This window comes from Salarias fasciatus, chromosome 10, assembly GCF_902148845.1.
Source record: "Salarias fasciatus chromosome 10, fSalaFa1.1, whole genome shotgun sequence".
Taxonomy (NCBI): Eukaryota; Metazoa; Chordata; class Actinopteri; order Blenniiformes; family Blenniidae; genus Salarias; species Salarias fasciatus.
The window spans coordinates 19,155,135-19,172,087 of NC_043754.1; the positions used below are offsets into that span (position 1 = coordinate 19,155,135).

At 41.1% G+C, this 16,953-nt stretch overlaps 2 protein-coding genes across 2 annotated transcripts in view; both read left to right on the forward strand.

The window, feature by feature from the left end:
* The window catches only part of LOC115395293 (ryanodine receptor 1-like), a 43,157-nt gene extending 30,542 nt beyond the window's left edge, over window positions 1-12,615 (forward strand). The window contains exons 82-105 of the mRNA XM_030100764.1: window positions 74-150; window positions 244-317; window positions 805-822; window positions 2,513-2,593; window positions 2,681-2,769; window positions 3,269-3,397; window positions 3,475-3,579; window positions 7,378-7,459; window positions 7,546-8,867; window positions 8,992-9,074; window positions 9,218-9,377; window positions 9,484-9,570; window positions 9,662-9,934; window positions 10,041-10,171; window positions 10,278-10,320; window positions 10,397-10,530; window positions 10,629-10,689; window positions 10,779-10,925; window positions 11,016-11,150; window positions 11,243-11,399; window positions 11,836-11,900; window positions 12,033-12,133; window positions 12,206-12,257; window positions 12,349-12,615. Coding sequence (XP_029956624.1) covers window positions 74-150; window positions 244-317; window positions 805-822; window positions 2,513-2,593; window positions 2,681-2,769; window positions 3,269-3,397; window positions 3,475-3,579; window positions 7,378-7,459; window positions 7,546-8,867; window positions 8,992-9,074; window positions 9,218-9,377; window positions 9,484-9,570; window positions 9,662-9,934; window positions 10,041-10,171; window positions 10,278-10,320; window positions 10,397-10,530; window positions 10,629-10,689; window positions 10,779-10,925; window positions 11,016-11,150; window positions 11,243-11,399; window positions 11,836-11,900; window positions 12,033-12,133; window positions 12,206-12,257; window positions 12,349-12,444 — 3,702 coding nt within the window. The 3' untranslated portion in view covers window positions 12,445-12,615. The remainder of the gene's footprint in view (window positions 1-73; window positions 151-243; window positions 318-804; window positions 823-2,512; window positions 2,594-2,680; window positions 2,770-3,268; window positions 3,398-3,474; window positions 3,580-7,377; window positions 7,460-7,545; window positions 8,868-8,991; window positions 9,075-9,217; window positions 9,378-9,483; window positions 9,571-9,661; window positions 9,935-10,040; window positions 10,172-10,277; window positions 10,321-10,396; window positions 10,531-10,628; window positions 10,690-10,778; window positions 10,926-11,015; window positions 11,151-11,242; window positions 11,400-11,835; window positions 11,901-12,032; window positions 12,134-12,205; window positions 12,258-12,348) is intronic.
* Window positions 12,616-13,831: 1,216 nt separating this feature from the next.
* Window positions 13,832-15,994, forward strand: LOC115395749 (uncharacterized). The gene is made up of 5 exons (XM_030101392.1): window positions 13,832-14,009; window positions 14,613-14,871; window positions 14,975-15,008; window positions 15,396-15,567; window positions 15,651-15,994. Exons 1-5 carry the CDS (start codon window positions 13,967-13,969, stop codon window positions 15,992-15,994), a joined length of 852 nt encoding a protein of 283 aa, XP_029957252.1. The 5' UTR covers window positions 13,832-13,966.
* Window positions 15,995-16,953: the final 959 nt, after the last annotated feature.

Here is a 16,953-nt window from a genome sequence, read left to right on the forward strand (position 1 = left end):
AAAGCTCACCCTCTCAACCCTGTTTTGAATTGAAACGACACTTTATGTGGCTCAATCCCTCTTTGTTTGTCAGAAAATGCTGGAATACTTAAAGGACAAGAAGGATGTGGGCTTCTTTTTGAGTGTCCAAGCACTGATGCAAACATGCTGGTCAGTCATTGATCACTGAAAACCAGCTTGGTTTGAATAGTGGCATTAATGTTATCGGAGTGCATGTCTGAAGCAAATGTGTGTCGTCACCAGTGTCCTGGATCTCAATGCCTTTGAGAGGCAGAACAAGGCGGAGGGGCTGGGCATGGTCTCAGAGGAAGGCACCAGTAAGTCTCCTTTCTCCTCTTGTCCAGCATCACCTTTATGCTGCTCTGAATGTTTCCAGGGATCTTCCAACAGATTATCTGCGTCATTTAAAGTCGCACAAGAGAAAAAAGAGAAAAACCTCACATGTTTTATGAACCAATATGATTCATCTTCCGCCCGTGACATTAGTTGAGAAATTGTTATATGATTGAATGTTTAGTTTCCTAACATAAAGTATCATTATTAACACTTGTATACCTAGATTAGATTGTAGCAGTTTTAATGTGACTTAAATGGAGTTATGTTTTCTCCCCCCTTTGAATGTCCATTTTTCCATCTAATTCTGGAGGTTAATTTGAATTTCTTCCTGAATTAAGTTGCCATGGAATGTTGTTAATCTCCCCCTCCTCATCTCTTAGTCATCTACTGTTGTCAACACACTGATCCTCTCTCCCTTCCCCACGATCACTGCCACCTCTCCCTTGTCCCTCCTTTCATGGTCCTCAGACTTGAACCTAGAGCGGGGTAAATCATGTTTCTGTCCATCTGCCTCTCTGCTCTATTATTCCTCTCTCTCTCTTTCTCTCGCTCTCCTGTCCATCTTGCTTCATCACCTCCTTATTTAACTGAGCTGAGATTCTACCGAGAGAGGATTGGACGCCCTCTGTCCATCTTTCATCATCATCGCTTCTGCCTTTGGCCATGTGTCCCTTTTCATTTTGGAAAAAAAAAAACAAAACAAAAAGATGAATGGAATCTAGTCTTCAGCTGGTGAAAAACTACTAAAACTGAGAGAGATGAAGAATATTTGCTATGAACTGTGATAGAGCTCTTCATTTCCCCACGCTAACAACTTTCTCGCACATTTTTTAGTCGGTTAAATGTCGTAATTGCAACATAACCTCAAAAGCCAAAAGTTTTGAAACATTTGAGAAAATTTTATTTGTATCATTGGCTTAGCTTCAAAACATAAACGTTATGAAGAATACAGAATAAATCAGAAACTGTAAAATAGTGTTTTTCAGTAGCTTAACTCTCCTCAAACCAGAGCCTGAGCTCCAATTCCGTGTTGTTTGTCATCAATAGTTAGAATAACTTTTTACTTACGATTATTATGAAGTTTATGGAACTACAATGCTGCCACAACAAGAATGTGGACTGGTATAAAATACTACAGTGTAAAATACAGCTCATGCAAATCATCACTCTATAATAGAGATCACTCTGTAATAACAAAAGTTTCATTTTTTACTGTGAAACTTGAAAACAAGTTGTTACTTGTCTGTATTAAATTATACCCAATATCTTATTTATTTTGTAACTGATCTATTTTTTATTTTTCTTGGTGGTAGCAATGGCCTGACAAATTATTGGATGTTTTATGCTATAATATGTTTTTTTATCTTGAATAATCTGTGCAGAACTCTGAAGATCTGCACAGATTATTGAATATAAATTTGTTCAAACTGGTCTGATGAAAACTGTGGACGTTCAGACTTCTGCGTCAAACAATAATCTCTCTTGACTAAAGGATGTGTGAACCCTTTCCCAGATGTACTCTATCATGTACTGGATTCCCTTCTCCGTGTTGATGGACAACACCCCCAACCACTCTGACCTTTAACCCTTCTTTAACACAGCTGCTATGAGCTGCATGATCCATTGTGTTCATTGTGTTCATTGGTGGACTGTGAACTGAGAGAAACACATGACAAGTCACATCATTCGTGAGTGATAAATTCCACTGTACAGCCTTGTGTACGCTGGTGTATGAAATGTAAATACACCGTGAATAAGGGTCAGTTCACCTCTGAATACTGCAGAGCTTTAACTGTATTGCTGTCCTTCTGTCTGTACAGCAGTGCCCTTTTTTTTATCTGTCGTAATGTGACTGCACGTCTGCTACTGTGTCTGTTTTCACACGCACGTATGCTGTTTGGCATGTGATCACAGTCTTTTGTAATGCTCATATTATTAAGACTCATTCTTTAATTCACCGGAATAAGACTCACTCTATCGGCGGTGGTTATAGCGGCGTCTGATACCAAAATCTGTTTAAAGCAGATGGTACGTTGAACAATTTCTAAATTACCCAAACACTCAGTGTATTCAGACAGTATTTATCAGTAAAACTGTTTGCCTTCCTGTGTCGTTTGAAGTGGCTAAAAATCCGTCACATTGAATATTAAAAGTTGAATTTGTTTTGTTTTTGTAGATGAGAAAGTGATGGCCGATGACGAGTTCACATGTGACCTCTTCCGCTTCCTGCAGCTTCTTTGTGAGGGCCACAATAACGGTGAGAAACATCCATGCCTTTCAGATAGAATCTCACAGATCATTTCTCCTTTAAATGCTGTTAATTTTGCTCTTTGCTCTGCTGCAGATTTTCAGAACTACTTGCGGACACAGACAGGCAGCACCACGACCATCAACATCATCATATGCACTGTAGATTATCTCCTGCGGCTCCAGGTGCTCTTTGAAAGCTGCAGATGATGCAGTTTGAATTCTGTGTCATAAAATTGAATGTATCATATAAATAGATGTCTGTGGGTCAGATGGTGGAACAGATCGCTCAGCTTCAGTAGTGCAGTTTTATTTAATAGTTACTGAATGCGTAGAGTGTGACAGTTGAATTAATGTGATCAGAATTAGAGATCAAGTGAAGAAACAAATAATACTGAATTTTAAGTTTGGCCGTTAGACTCTAGTGACAACTGTATTATGGGAGATGACCCTGATGATATGTGAGCCTAATACAGACATTTCTAGAAAGTTCACAGGGTTTTTATAACATGGGAAATTTGGCAACGTAACAGGAAAAGTTTTTAATTTCTACACAAATATCTTCAATATTCGCCTTGTGCTTCAAATAGTGCACAAGTTTTTGTATGTTGCGTACTCATTTTATGTGAAAGATGTGTTTAATTGTTATTTTTGTTTTAAATTACCTCATGTTTTTCTAATCCAGGAGTCGATCAGTGATTTCTACTGGTATTACTCCGGCAAGGATGTGATTGATGAGCCGGGCAAAAAGAATTTCTCCAAAGCCATGACAGTAGCAAAACAGATTTTCAACAGTCTGACTGAATATATTCAGGTAAAAATCACAACAGATCAGCTGAGTATGTTGTCTTGTTTGTTTCATCTGTTGACGCCCCCAGTCTCTGCCCTCAGGGTCCGTGCACTGGAAACCAGCAGTCCCTGGCTCACAGCAGGCTGTGGGACGCCATCGTCGGCTTCCTTCATGTTTTTGCTCACATGATGATGAAGTTGGCGCAGGTATGGTCACATGATACGTTTTATGACTCAAACTGAAATGAAACATGTACGTATAGGTTTAGCGATGTTTTGGTTCTGCACGCTCATCAAATCCACACTCCTCTAATCAATATTGACACATCAAACCTGATCCCGTTTCACATTTTATCTTAAGTTACCGCAACAGAAGTTAGAGTTAACGATACTGTTATACACTATGAAGACTTCCTCCACTGTGCTCTCCTGTTCATGTCATGTTTCATTCTCTTTCTTCATGTTTATCATTGAAGACACTCTGTCTTAGTCTGACACCCTATCATTAGAGATCCTTCAGGACCGTCTCGCTGCAGCTTTTCGGTGGAGTTTACCTCCACCTCATACTTCCCATACAGTTACATGTCACAGGTGCATGTAAATGAAATGTTTTCATAAGCCTGGTGGTAGCTACACTCATATAGTTTGCCTGCACATCATCTGAGGCGTAAAGTCACTCTGGATTTCTTGGTTCTAAAAGTATTTTTACCATTTATTTGCAACTTTTGCACAGGCTGAAGTCATTAGATAAGCATTACATCTGCATGTCCAATTTTCCAATGGGACATGCATAGTTGTATTAAAGGTGCTGTATACAGGATTCCGCATCTCTGCCATCTTGCTTAGGGCTACCTAAGCAAGATGGCGATTTGACCCATCTAAGATGGCGATTTGAAACCCAGCACAGCCAATCCTGTCCTGTTTTCTCTGACATTGCGCCCTTACGCAAGTTAAGCCCCTCCCACAAGAACGCCCCTCGACCAATCACGCTTAGAGCCTCAGGGGCTCTTCTGATTGGTCAAAGATACCTGGAGCTGTCGAGATTCCTTTTCAGCTCAGAACAGAGACAGATGGAAACGCTGCGCCCTCGTGGTAGTGCAATTATGCTACACTCCTAAAGGATTATCAATGGATACTCTAACATTTAATCCAAAGAAAACACAGAAAAATTAGCATTGACTAGCAAAATCCTGCCTACAGCACCTTTAAGTATAAGTAATGAAATTCAGTGAAGCAGTTTTTTACTAAAATTTGAAGCAGTTTTTTACCGAAGTGACCATAGTGAGGCTATTTGTTACAGCTTGTGTAGAAATGCCCTAAATAAGTGGTCAAAATACTTCTTGAGAAATCACATGACTTTTCCTCTCTATGCAGTGCAATCATCCAATGTGGATGGCTGAGGCTAATAACACACCATCTTTATGAGCAACAAGCATGCATGCATAACCCACATGATCATACGCTCCACTTAGACAAACCATACCTCATCCATAAACGTCCTGCTCAACATGTCTAACAGAAGTTATGCATTTAGTACAAGTTACATTCTGGTGATCTGGCCTGGATCTTTTTTTTTTTTTTTTTTTTCTTTTTAATGACATTTGATCGACTGTGGGGCATCAGTGAATGGAGGATATTTTTAATGACTTGTTACAAAAAGTAACCTCTAAATGTTGAAAAGTATGTCAAAGATGAAAAATTCATGGATGTACAGAAATGCTTGTTGTTGTTTTTCACAGTGTTGTTGGATCTGTAAGACGAGCGAGCAATTATAAAACCATTAAAACATAAAGACCTGCTAAATTATTAAGCAGGAATATGTTTGAGTTCTGTGGTGTTATTATTCCAGGTGAAGTTGTGAACATGTTAAGCCCATCACTGTACATATGTGAAAATTAAATATCTAGATATCAAGCAAAAATAGCTTTATTATTGAAAAGGTAATAGTTTCATTTTTTCTTTTAATTCTGCCCTTAAAAGCTTTAAGAATTTTTTACTTTTTTTTTTTTTTTTTTTTTTTTTTTTTTTTTGGTTGTTGTGATAATTTTGGCCTCAGGACTATTAAAAGGTGACTGATCTTAAAGTATAAAACAAAAACTGCTTAAAAATACAAAAAATTATCTGAAACAATTCTGAAAGAAATTGGAATTTCACATTTTTTAAATGAATTATGGGATTAACATTCCCATTGTATTAGATATTTTTGAGCACACTAATATATTTAGGGTGTCTGAGCTTAAAGGTTGATAGATTACGAACAAACTGGCACACTTAAATAACTTAGATTCTTTATAATGGAAGACTGTCAATGCAAAAACAGAGGTATTTCTTTATGTCTGTGAATTTTCCAGCGGATGTTATGTGTACCGTAAATTTATACATTGTTTTATGACAAAGTGTAAGAAAATATCTGTCAAGAGTAACTGAAAGTGTAATAATGTTCTTGATAACTGAATAATTAATTTATTATCTAAACTGTCTCCCACATGGTCAATGCAGGGTAAAGTATGTATCTGTTTTGTTTATTCATTGATGTGATATTGTGTTTTTGATGGGTTTCTCTCATCAGGCTGTTTTATAGTCACCTGTTTAGACCTGAACAGAAACATGAATGAATCTACCACATTAAACATATTTCTCTATTTCAGCTGAGCATGAAATACATGTATTTATATGAGCCACTACAGTGAGATTGCAGTTAGACAACACAGACATATTTCAAGTATTTTCATAAAATACAAAAATTGGCTATGAGCAGCGTTGTTGGTTTTGGAGTTGTTACTCGAGAACATTTTATATAAGTCATTGTATTTTCGACAAACGCTGATGGTTTGTGAGGGTAAAATACAATGTGTGAAATGATTCTCAAATGCAAAATTTGATAATGAGCATAAATACAATTCATTTGTCTATAAAATCATTATTTTGACTGTAAGACATTTTTATAGCCTTGTTTTTTGCTGATCAGTACACACAATGTTTCATTTTTTTAAAAACTATATTATATATATTTAGCCGTTACTAATTAATTTGATTTAAAAAGTCCTATTTTCTCTAAATCCCCTTAGTTGTTTACAAAGAAGCACGTGACTACAAAACGTCCTGCGCGAGAGAGATTGACCCTTAACCTCCACTATTGGAGTATACACTTTAATATGAAATTATTGGGTGTTGGAAGATACATTTTAATGTGACATCTACTTTGTGTGAACAATTTTAACAGAGACTTTGTTTCTGTTTCCATTCTTCATTCATTTGTGGTGTGTTGCTTTGAGGCTTTCCAGTTGCTTTGAAAACCTAACAATAATAATAACACACATAAATGCAGGTTTAGTATCTACTTGATATCTATTGTATGTAGGATATCTACAATATGTACACTGTATGCATATATGTCATAATTTATTAATATATGCATACTTTATATATATGTATATACATAGTAAAAAGATCTACAGATGTATATACAATATATATATATAATATATTGAACATATTGTACATGCAATGTAGAAGATTTAGCTCATAAATCTAGTTCCAACTATCATGACAATTTAATCAATTATTCTCACATGGAAAACTGAGGAATTTGTAGTGTTTTTTTGTTCCTAGAAATAATGAAATAACAAAAGAAGAATGTATGTAATGTATAGAAAGATAGAAAGCATTCAGTTTACACAGTGAAATTCACATTTTTAAATCCAAAGATTAAGTGTTGGTGAGTTTTATCAGCATGCAGGTTTGGTCAATTAACACCTTTTTGCAGCACTCTCTTTGTTTTGAATGTGAGTGGACGTAGAATGTACACCTCAGATCATAACACATATTTTTTGTGTTAAATTCTGTTGAAATGTGCGTGCGTGTGAGATTCTTGCCACTTTCCTCCCGTGTTCCCAAAATTCACTGATAATTGCTGCACCTCCACATTTCCCCGTGAATCCCTCCTAAAAAGAGAGAGATCTGTTGCCTTTACTGTGAGATCTTGTGCGTCTCTCGTGCTCACAGGACTCCAGTCAGATCGGCTTGCTGAAGGAGCTTCTCGACCTGCAGAAAGACATGGTGGTGATGCTGCTCTCGCTCCTGGAGGGTAAAATCCTAAATCTAATATCTTGTTTGATGTTCATCGTCTTTCCCGTCTTCATTTGAACTTCCTCTTCTCTTTTCGTCATTCAGGGAACGTGGTGAACGGCACCATCGCCCGGCAGATGGTAGACATGCTGGTGGAGTCCTCCAGCAACGTGGAGATGATCCTCAAGTTCTTTGACATGTTCCTGAAACTGAAAGACATTGTGGCTTCGGACGCGTTCCGGGATTACGTCACAGACCCCCGGGGGCTCATCTCCAAGAAGGACTTCCAGAAAGCCATGGACAGCCAGAAACAGTACTCCCCCTCTGAAATCCAGTTCCTTCTGTCCTGCTCCGAGGCAGACGAGAATGACATGATCAACTACGAGGAGTTCGCCAACCGCTTCCAGGAGCCGGCCAAGGACATCGGCTTCAACATCGCGGTGCTGCTCACCAACCTGTCCGAGCACGTCCCCCATGACACCCGGCTGCAGAACTTCCTGGAGCAGGCGGAGAGCGTGCTGAATTACTTCCGCCCGTTCCTGGGACGCATCGAGATCATGGGCGCCAGCAGGAAGATCGAGCGCATCTACTTTGAGATCAGCGAGGTGAACCGCCGACAGTGGGAGATGCCTCAGGTCAGGGAGTCCAAGCGGCAGTTCATCTTCGACGTGGTCAACGAGGGCGGAGAGTCGGAGAAGATGGAGATGTTCGTCAACTTCTGCGAGGACACCATCTTTGAGATGAACATCGCCTCACAGATCTCGGAGCAGGAGGAGGAGGAAAAGGGGGAGGAGGACGACGAACTAGAGGAAGGCGGAGGCGAGGGAGCACAGGGTGGGGGTGCGGGCGGAGGAGGGGACGAGGAGACCAACGGAGAGGAAGGGCAGCCCGAATCGACCTCCGCCTTTGCGGACTTTATCAACAGCATGTTCAGCTTCTTCAGCATTTTCACCTTCCGTAACCTCCGCAGGCAGTACCGCCGAGTCAGGAAAATGACGTTCAAGGAAATTATCGTGGCGCTGTCGACATTTTTCTGGACCATTCTGATGAGCATACTGCACTTCATTTACAATGTGTGCAAGGGCTTCTTCATGATCATCTGGCAGACGCTGTTTGGGGGTGGCTTGGTGGAGGGAGCTAAAAATATCACCGTGACGGAGATTCTGGCCAGCATGCCAGATCCCACACAGGACGATGTGCATGGGGAGGGACCGGGGGAGATCAGGACCGGGGAGGAGCAAGACACCGGAGGGGTGATGGACACCGGGGAGACCGGGAGTGGAGAGGAGGAAGAGGAGGACACTCAGGAAAAAGAAGGTGGGAGGATACCAGGCATCGACGCCCCGGGCGGACTTGGTGACATGGGTGTTGAGGCACCAGTCGAACCTCCGACGCCTGAAGGGACTCCCATAACAAAGCGAAAAATGGCAAGTTCTATGCATTCTATCTTTCTATACTATATCCAAATATCTTTCAATTTCACAGGTGTTGTGTAAGATCCAGAATGGAATTAACATTATTAAAAAAAAAATGTTTTATTTGCTGTTGCAGGCTCCAGAAGAGGCCGATGCAAGTCAGAAACCACCTGAACCTGTTCCTGTGGAGGAACCTCCCCCAGAGCCCGAGAAGGCAGAGTAAGAGTCCAAAGCAAAAATCTCTGCTTGAAATTACTGAAGCATGTCTATGGGTGTGAATGTGATACGACATCCATAGCGCACCACAAGTTTGAAGCTGATAGAACAGAAATCCAATAACCACACGCCGTTTTATTTTTCAGCGTTGAAAATGGAGAGAAAGCAGAGAAAGAGGAAGAGGTGAAAGAAGAAAAAGAGCCAGAAAAGCCAAAGAAAAAAGCAACCATAAAGGAAAAGAAGCCGAAGAAAGAAGGTGGCTTTCAAATCTGGACTGAACTGGAAACCCAAAGAAATAAATTCATGGTGACTTATTTGCTTCCTGTTTGTTTCTAAGTGACCTGAAAGATTATTTATTTCTCACTGTTCACTTCAGAAAAGAGCTGAAATAATGACTCAACCTGTTTTCCAGAATTACCTCTCGAGGAACTTCTACAACCTCCGTTTCCTGGCTCTGTTTCTTGCATTTGCCCTGAACTTTATTCTGCTGTTCTATAAGGTAAGGATCAAAGAAATGTGCCTTTCGTAGACCAGCAGCAAGTTCTCTGAGCTGAAGTTCTCCCCTGACACGTGGTCACGGTTCTGTTTAGGTGTCGGACACCCCTCCCGAAGGTGACGAGTTCGAAGGATCCGGGATGTCGGAGGGAAGCGGGATGTTCGAGGGCTCTGGGTTGTTCGAAGGCTCGGCCGAAGATGCCGAGGGGTCCGGAATGGGCGAGGGAGGAGATGAGGACGAGGAAGATGTCCCAGTTTATTTCTATCTGGAGGAAAGCACTGGGTATATGCAGCCGACGCTGTCCTTCCTGGCCATCCTGCATACAGTCATTTCCTTCATCTGTATCATCGGCTACAACTGCCTCAAGGTATGATGGTCACACAGCAGGGAAAATGGATTTCATGTCATGTATCTACTACAATATCAAGAGGAAGTGACGTGTGTCAACTCTTTTAAAACATCACATTTGTCAGATTCCACTGGTGATCTTTAAAAGGGAGAAGGAACTTGCTAGAAAGCTGGAGTTTGATGGCCTTTACATCACCGAGCAGCCTGAAGATGATGATATCAAGGGCCAGTGGGACCGACTCGTCCTCAACACACCGTACGTGAAGAAATGTGGAGAAATCATTTCTCTTTTGAGATGATTTTTAGGGTGAAGTTTGCTTTTCTTCTGATGCAGTCAGTAAATTTCACCTTTCTCTTCGCAGCTCCTTTCCCAATAACTACTGGGATAAATTTGTCAAACGAAAGGTGAGTGTTGTCCTGCTGGAACGGTCGGTGTGATAAGAACAGCAGTGTTTGTGAATGTGTGATATCTGGTGTCCAGGTCCTTGATAAGTATGGAGACATTTACGGAAGGGAGAGGATTGCTGAGCTGCTGGGGGTTGATTTAGCCTCCCTGGACGTGAGTCAGCAACACGAGAAGAAACAAGAGGAACCGGACAACTCTGTGTTCGCTTGGTACGATACACATTCAACCCTATAAGCTGTACAATCCTTTTCATTAAGTGTCTTAGTTTTGATGTATGAAATTTGCACAAACTGATTGTTTCTTTTAGGGTGACATCCATCGACATCAAGTACCAGATCTGGAAATTTGGTGTTGTATTCACAGACGGTGTAAGCAATCTCATATTTTATGTAAATATTGCACACTGAATGATGCAACAGCATGCCATGAAATAATTAAAATCTGTATTTGTTTGTAGACTTTCCTTTACCTCTGTTGGTACCTGGTGATGTCTTTGCTCGGGCATTACAACAACTTCTTCTTCGCCTGTCACCTGCTGGATATTGCCATGGGCGTCAAGACTCTTCGCACTATCTTGTCTTCAGTCACACACAACGGCAAGCAGGTGAGGAGAGAAAACACAAACCCAGCAGCTCTGGTTGGCCTGTTTATTCCAAACCTGCTCACTCCGTGTCGTCGTTCTTGTGTTTGGCAGCTGATGATGACGGTGGGCTTGTTAGCCGTGGTGGTGTACCTCTACACTGTTGTCGCCTTCAACTTCTTCCGAAAGTTCTACAACAAGAGCGAGGATGAAGATGAGCCCGATATGAAATGTGATGACATGATGACTGTACGTCACCGCGGCTCAAAATAAGAAAATGCAAACTTTGACAGTTTTTTGTGCATGCTTCTTTTCAAAATGTGTTTCTGTTTATGCTGCAGTGCTACCTCTTCCACATGTACGTGGGAGTGCGCGCCGGCGGAGGCATTGGAGATGAGATCGAGGATCCGGCCGGAGATGAATACGAACTTTATCGAGTGGTCTTCGATATCACCTTCTTCTTCTTCGTCATCGTCATTCTGCTGGCCATCATTCAGGGTAAAACAGTCCTTTAGAAAATGTCAAGTTATCTGTGTAATAGAGTGTGATATAATCAGGAACAAATTCATTTACTGCAGGATAATCAGGTGACTCGCGAGCAGAGAGGATTATTACGTAAATATTAAAGGCATTGTGGATGTAATCAAATCAGAAAGAGAGAAACCTTCTCTGAGAAAACACATAATGTCAAATTAAGAGCTTACTAATAAATCAAAATGGAATACATGTCTTGTTGTATTTCTGTTAAAGGTAGAAAAATGTTGTGATCACTGATTTGGATTCTACAAATCCTGGAAGAAGCTTCCTTCTCTTTGTTTGCCACAGCTATTTCATCGTATTTTCTGGGGCTGCGATTTACTTTGGATCACGACATGTGTGGAACATGAAAGACTTTGTAAACATGAGCTCTGACATTATTGCACAAACTTTGTAGGTCTGATCATCGATGCCTTCGGAGAACTCAGGGACCAACAGGAGCAGGTCAAGGAAGACATGGAGGTATGAAACGTACATTTGCATTTATGGCATTTAAGAGAGATAATAAATGCAAAGCTGCTTCGTAAATCTGTCTCATGTATCTACAGTAATGCATCTAACAGCATTTTATGGCTTTAATCCTCATCCGTGCAGACAAAGTGCTTCATATGTGGCATCGGAAGTGACTACTTTGATACGACGCCACACGGCTTTGAGACCCACACGTTTGATGAACACAATCTGGCCAACTACATGTAAGAGCATCTCCCCTGTGTTTCAGTGCATCCAGAAAATCAATCATGTATTAACAGGGTAATGTCTTACAGGTTCTTCCTGATGTATCTCATCAATAAAGATGAAACGGAACACACAGGGCAGGTCGGTCTGAATGGTTTTTAATATACGTAGCTTTATTTATTTTAATAAAATAACATTCTCCTACATCTTTGTCTTCCTCCCTTTGTTTCAGGAGTCGTATGTTTGGAAGATGTACCAGGAGCGCTGCTGGGACTTCTTCCCTGCTGGAGACTGTTTCAGAAAGCAATATGAAGACCAGCTTTCATAGCCAGCAAGTGCCGCAAAAATCCACATCGTTTCAATTTTTCTCATGAAAAATGAAATGTCAGCTGAATGAAAAACCGCCATCCTGGGTTTTTTTTTTTTTTTTTTTTTTTTTTTCTGGACAGTGAGGGATTTATTGTGTGTTTAGGAGGAGCGGATAAAACTGCTTTTTGTGTGAGAGTGTAAACAATGGTTTACCAGGTAAAGTGCCTACACGCCTAAACAAGCACACAGAGTAGTTAGTAATAAGTTGACTTTCTACATTGTTTTTGAATGGTTTTGTTCAGATTTATTATACTTTTTTTTTTTTAAATATGTCATTTTAGCTCTAGCACAGTTATTTGTCAGTTTGTTTCATTTCCTTCACATACTCCAGCGCACAGTGTTTGATTTTAATTTATTTTATTTATTGTGTTTCCAATGCACCTCATTGTCTGTGGTGGGGAAGAAAATCAACTATGGACCTGACTGTAAAATGACTCTGAGCTGATCCTCAGCATGACGCTGTGTGTGTGATGCTGCCTGTATGTGACGAGCAGTGGCGTCGCTCTTTTAAAAAAAAAAAGTCTCTTCAAACATAATGAACACCAAAAAGGCCGCGAGCTAAAGCAGCTACGCATGCTATCAAAAAACAGCAAACGTACAAAATAAAGATGATTTGAAAAAAAAAAAAAGTTTGAGATTCATTTAATTTGCTCAAGTAGAGATAATAAACGACACATTTTTACCATCTCTGGTCATGATTTGGTCTTTTTCAGTTTTAGGATGCTCACACAGACTCTTTTCAGTTCTGATCATATAAGAATATACAATAGAAAATAAGAGCGTTCAAATGAAGGTGTGTGTGCTTTAGAGGCTGTTAATTTGCTTGAAATGACACTTAGGAGAACTGCAAGTTCCATTTTAATGAAACTCCATTTACACCTGACTTATGTTTAATGGAAGTGTACTTTTTTGAGTAATTTATATTCTCATGGAAGAGGTGCAGCGTTGTGTTCCAGACTGTACAGTGGTGTAATGATCAGTTTATGAACCAGGTGTGGCTGCTGCAGGTGATGGATAAAGTGATGGAGTGGATCAGTGGATGGAGTATTCCATTATCAGTCAGTAAAAATTACAATTCCCCAAAAGGAAATGACAGTTTGGAGCCGCCGAATAAAGGACTGTGGTGGATTTCCGGCAGCTGTGCACATGTTTTGACAGATGAAAACAAGTACGTTTGCTAAAACCGATTTCAGAATGCTTTGCGTAAGTAAAACTGAGTTAATATTAAAGGAAAAAAAAAATCAAATTAAAACAACAAGCCCTGTTGCATCATGCACATAAGTCTGTTTTACTGCACACACAGCAGTTTGTGTGTAACATCTCATCACAACCCATTTTCATAGCAAACTGATGACCTGTGGCTCTGGAGCGTCCCAGCTGACTGCGGATTAGGGCAGAGCATTAAAACTCACATTGAGCCTCATGTGCTTTTCACTCAGACATCTCTTTCAGAGTGCGGTGGTCTGCGATACGGCGCCGACATGAACGTGTCAGACATACACCACGGCACGCTCAGGATGTACGGTGAGTCCATCATTCAGGTACAGATTGCTTCCTCAATATGTGTAACTTCTGTAGTTCACAGTAGATTTTTTTGATGAAATGATCTGTTTGTATGATGAGACCTTTATGCCTGCTGATTCTGCATGAATATTTCTCTATTTTGTTAAAATGTTGGTTAAAATGTTTTGTTTTGTTTTTTAAATCAGTGATTAAGATTGATGATACAAGTCTGGCATCCTCTAGTTTGTTTTAGATCAAACTATGCTGATAGTTCCCTGCTCTGTGCTGTTTTCATTTTTTTCCCTCTACCAGGCTATTGGGTCAGTACCTTTAATTCTGTTATGTTGCTGACATATGGATGGATGTACATAGTGAGTGAATCCAGATGTGTACATGGCATTATGGCGAGGATGCAGCGCTTTGTTGTCAACATGGTCTGATTGGTGCAGCCTCCTGATCCTCCAACCATCTGACCACCTCTAATCTGTCGGATGATGGAACGACAGTGTTCATGCTTTAATCCACATGTACGCTGCTGCCGCTGTCATGATCACAGAGGCCGCGCCTCACGCCGTCAACACGCTCTGACCCGCCTGGCGGCGTGTTTCTTGTCATCCCCACCAGGTGGGTTTCTTTTCAAACAGTGGAAGAAAAGGTTCCTGCTCCTGACGGCAGAAGGCAGTCTCCTGGTGTGCCACGACGCCTCGTCTCCCCCGGACCAGCTGGTGCAGCTGCCCAGCAGCTGTGAGGCCATCGTGGAGGGCAACGAGATCCTGGACCTGCCCAGGCTGCCCTCGGGCGGATGCAGGGACTGCTGCTTTGCTCTGATCCTGCCACAGAATAAATACCTGCTGCTGCTGGCTGAAACCACCGCGGACTGCAGGTCCCATCACTTCTACACCTACAAACAGAGTGATTCAGTTCAGCTTTTTAACAGGGGTCAAGGAATTTAACACGTACGTCTTGTTATTCTCATTATTTTGCAGTCAGTGGCTGAATGTTCTGAGGAAAGTCAAAAAGGTGAGTTATAATGACGACTAGTTTGTACATTGGCTGAAAGCAACACACGTGCATGTGCACATGCACACATACACACACATACACAGAGGCATGCATGTACGTTTTTGCTCATTTTAGAGTCACATAATTACCTAACAGGCATCAGGTGACATCGTGGCACTTTGTAAGATTTAGAAGAAGCACACTCCTGACAGAAAAGAATCAAAGCGGAGGCGACGGTGCTAACAACCACGACACTAACTATCATAACATCTCACACCAAAGTCTTTCAAGTGGCTTTTGAGATGCGTATGAAGGCATATTATTGATTGTGAGGTGTTTAGGCAGCTTTAAAATGTTAATATGTTCGTATTCGATCAATACATGTGTTTTCCTTTGATTCCACAGAGCCTGTCGTCGCCGCTCAGCCCCTGTAAGCGTCATCACGTGCCGCCGCACATCGCCCTGCGTGACTTGGTGCCTGAGCAAATCCTGGACAAAGACCCGACGACTCCCCCCGTCAGCGACACAGAGTCCTCGTCCCCAGGGCCCAGAACCTGCGCCTCCCCAAGGGAGAAAGGTCAGCTCAGAAAGGTCGTATTGTTTTAGTGTGAAATCCTTTAGGAAACGCAGAAACAACAAAACTCTTTTTTTCCCCAACAGGCAGGAATTCTCCCCGTTCTAAGTATTACCCAGGGGCCGCGCACTCGGTGGGATGTCTGCGTCACGGCACCATCAACAACGCCCAGGCCATGAAGGCGGTCTATCTGCTGATGGGAGGGGCGGCAGCCTCCTCGGCGATGGGCTATCTGGGGGCGTGCTCGCCCTCTAACCTGGAGGTCAAAGCCCCCGACCTGCCCATCAACACCGATTTCTCTGGCATGGGGCCAGCGGGGGCCTACCACACCGGGGGGCCCTCGCTCGACTCCCCGCACTTCAACAGTTTTGACTTTGAGGTGGCAGACTCTGATTTTGATGCTTTCGATTGTGGCGGATTTACTTTCTAATGCCGTTTGCATTTATTATTGATTATTGGTTATTGATGTTGAGCTGTCGTTTGTCCGTGTTTTGTAAAAACAGCAGCACCATGTGAACCCTTTCAACTCGGAATGCTTTTTCATACGAACACATTTGCAGTGTAATCTTTGTTTTGACTTATTGTGCTTTATCGTTAACTAATTGTTGGTTCTTCTTACCTGTTTTAAAGCTTTTAAAGTGAATGAGAAACTCGTCCTTGTAACTACAGACATTGCAGTGTATAGAATATGCTGCTGCGCATTCCATGGACCGATAACGCCTCGCAGCTGGGAACCTTCTTATGCATCTGTGGAGGTGTGTGTAGCCCACCTACAACGAATAAGCCGTTCATGAGTCCATTGATATAATCAGTTCGATATGCAACCCGACATCAGACTGTAAATTCAAGCATAAGAACTTCTCATATTCAGTGTGTTTATAAAACAGCATAGAAAATGTTGTCAAAAGTCAAATTTCCATCTTGTCTTTTAATAAAACTCTCCCTTTAAATGTCTGGCTTTCTTTTTCAAAGGTGTGTATATATATATATATATATATATATATATATATATATATATATATATATATATATATATATATATATATATATACACACACACACACATATCATCAGCGGTAGTGATTTTCTCAACAGCTGGTGTCAACAGTGACCCGAATGTTTTTATTGGTCTTAACTTCATCTTTCCTGCCTGACTGAGTGGACTGAAAGGCCGCCTTGTCTCCTCAGTTTGAAAACACTTTAAACCTAAAAATAGAAAAAAAACCCCACAGAAATGTGGATATTATTACAAACATTTCATGAATATATAAGCAGAACGAAAACTTTAAATCAGGGTTACCTTCATACTATCAAAAGTATTTAAATGTTTAAAGTATAAAAGCCAACAAAATTCACTGTTTGTTTGCTCTCGGAAGTCCAATTGATGTG

What these genes read in the sequence shown, in the direction of transcription:
- LOC115395749 (XM_030101392.1), top strand. Translation starts at nt 13,967, where the DNA reads ATGAACGTGTCAGACATACACCACGGCACGCTCAGGATGTACG. An exon ending in CGGCACGCTCAGGATGTACG is followed by an intron (nt 14,010 to 14,612) that starts GTGAGTCCATCA and finishes CATCCCCACCAG; the next exon opens with GTGGGTTTCTTTTCAAACAG. An exon ending in TTCTGAGGAAAGTCAAAAAG is followed by an intron (nt 15,009 to 15,395) that starts GTGAGTTATAAT and finishes TTGATTCCACAG; the next exon opens with AGCCTGTCGTCGCCGCTCAG.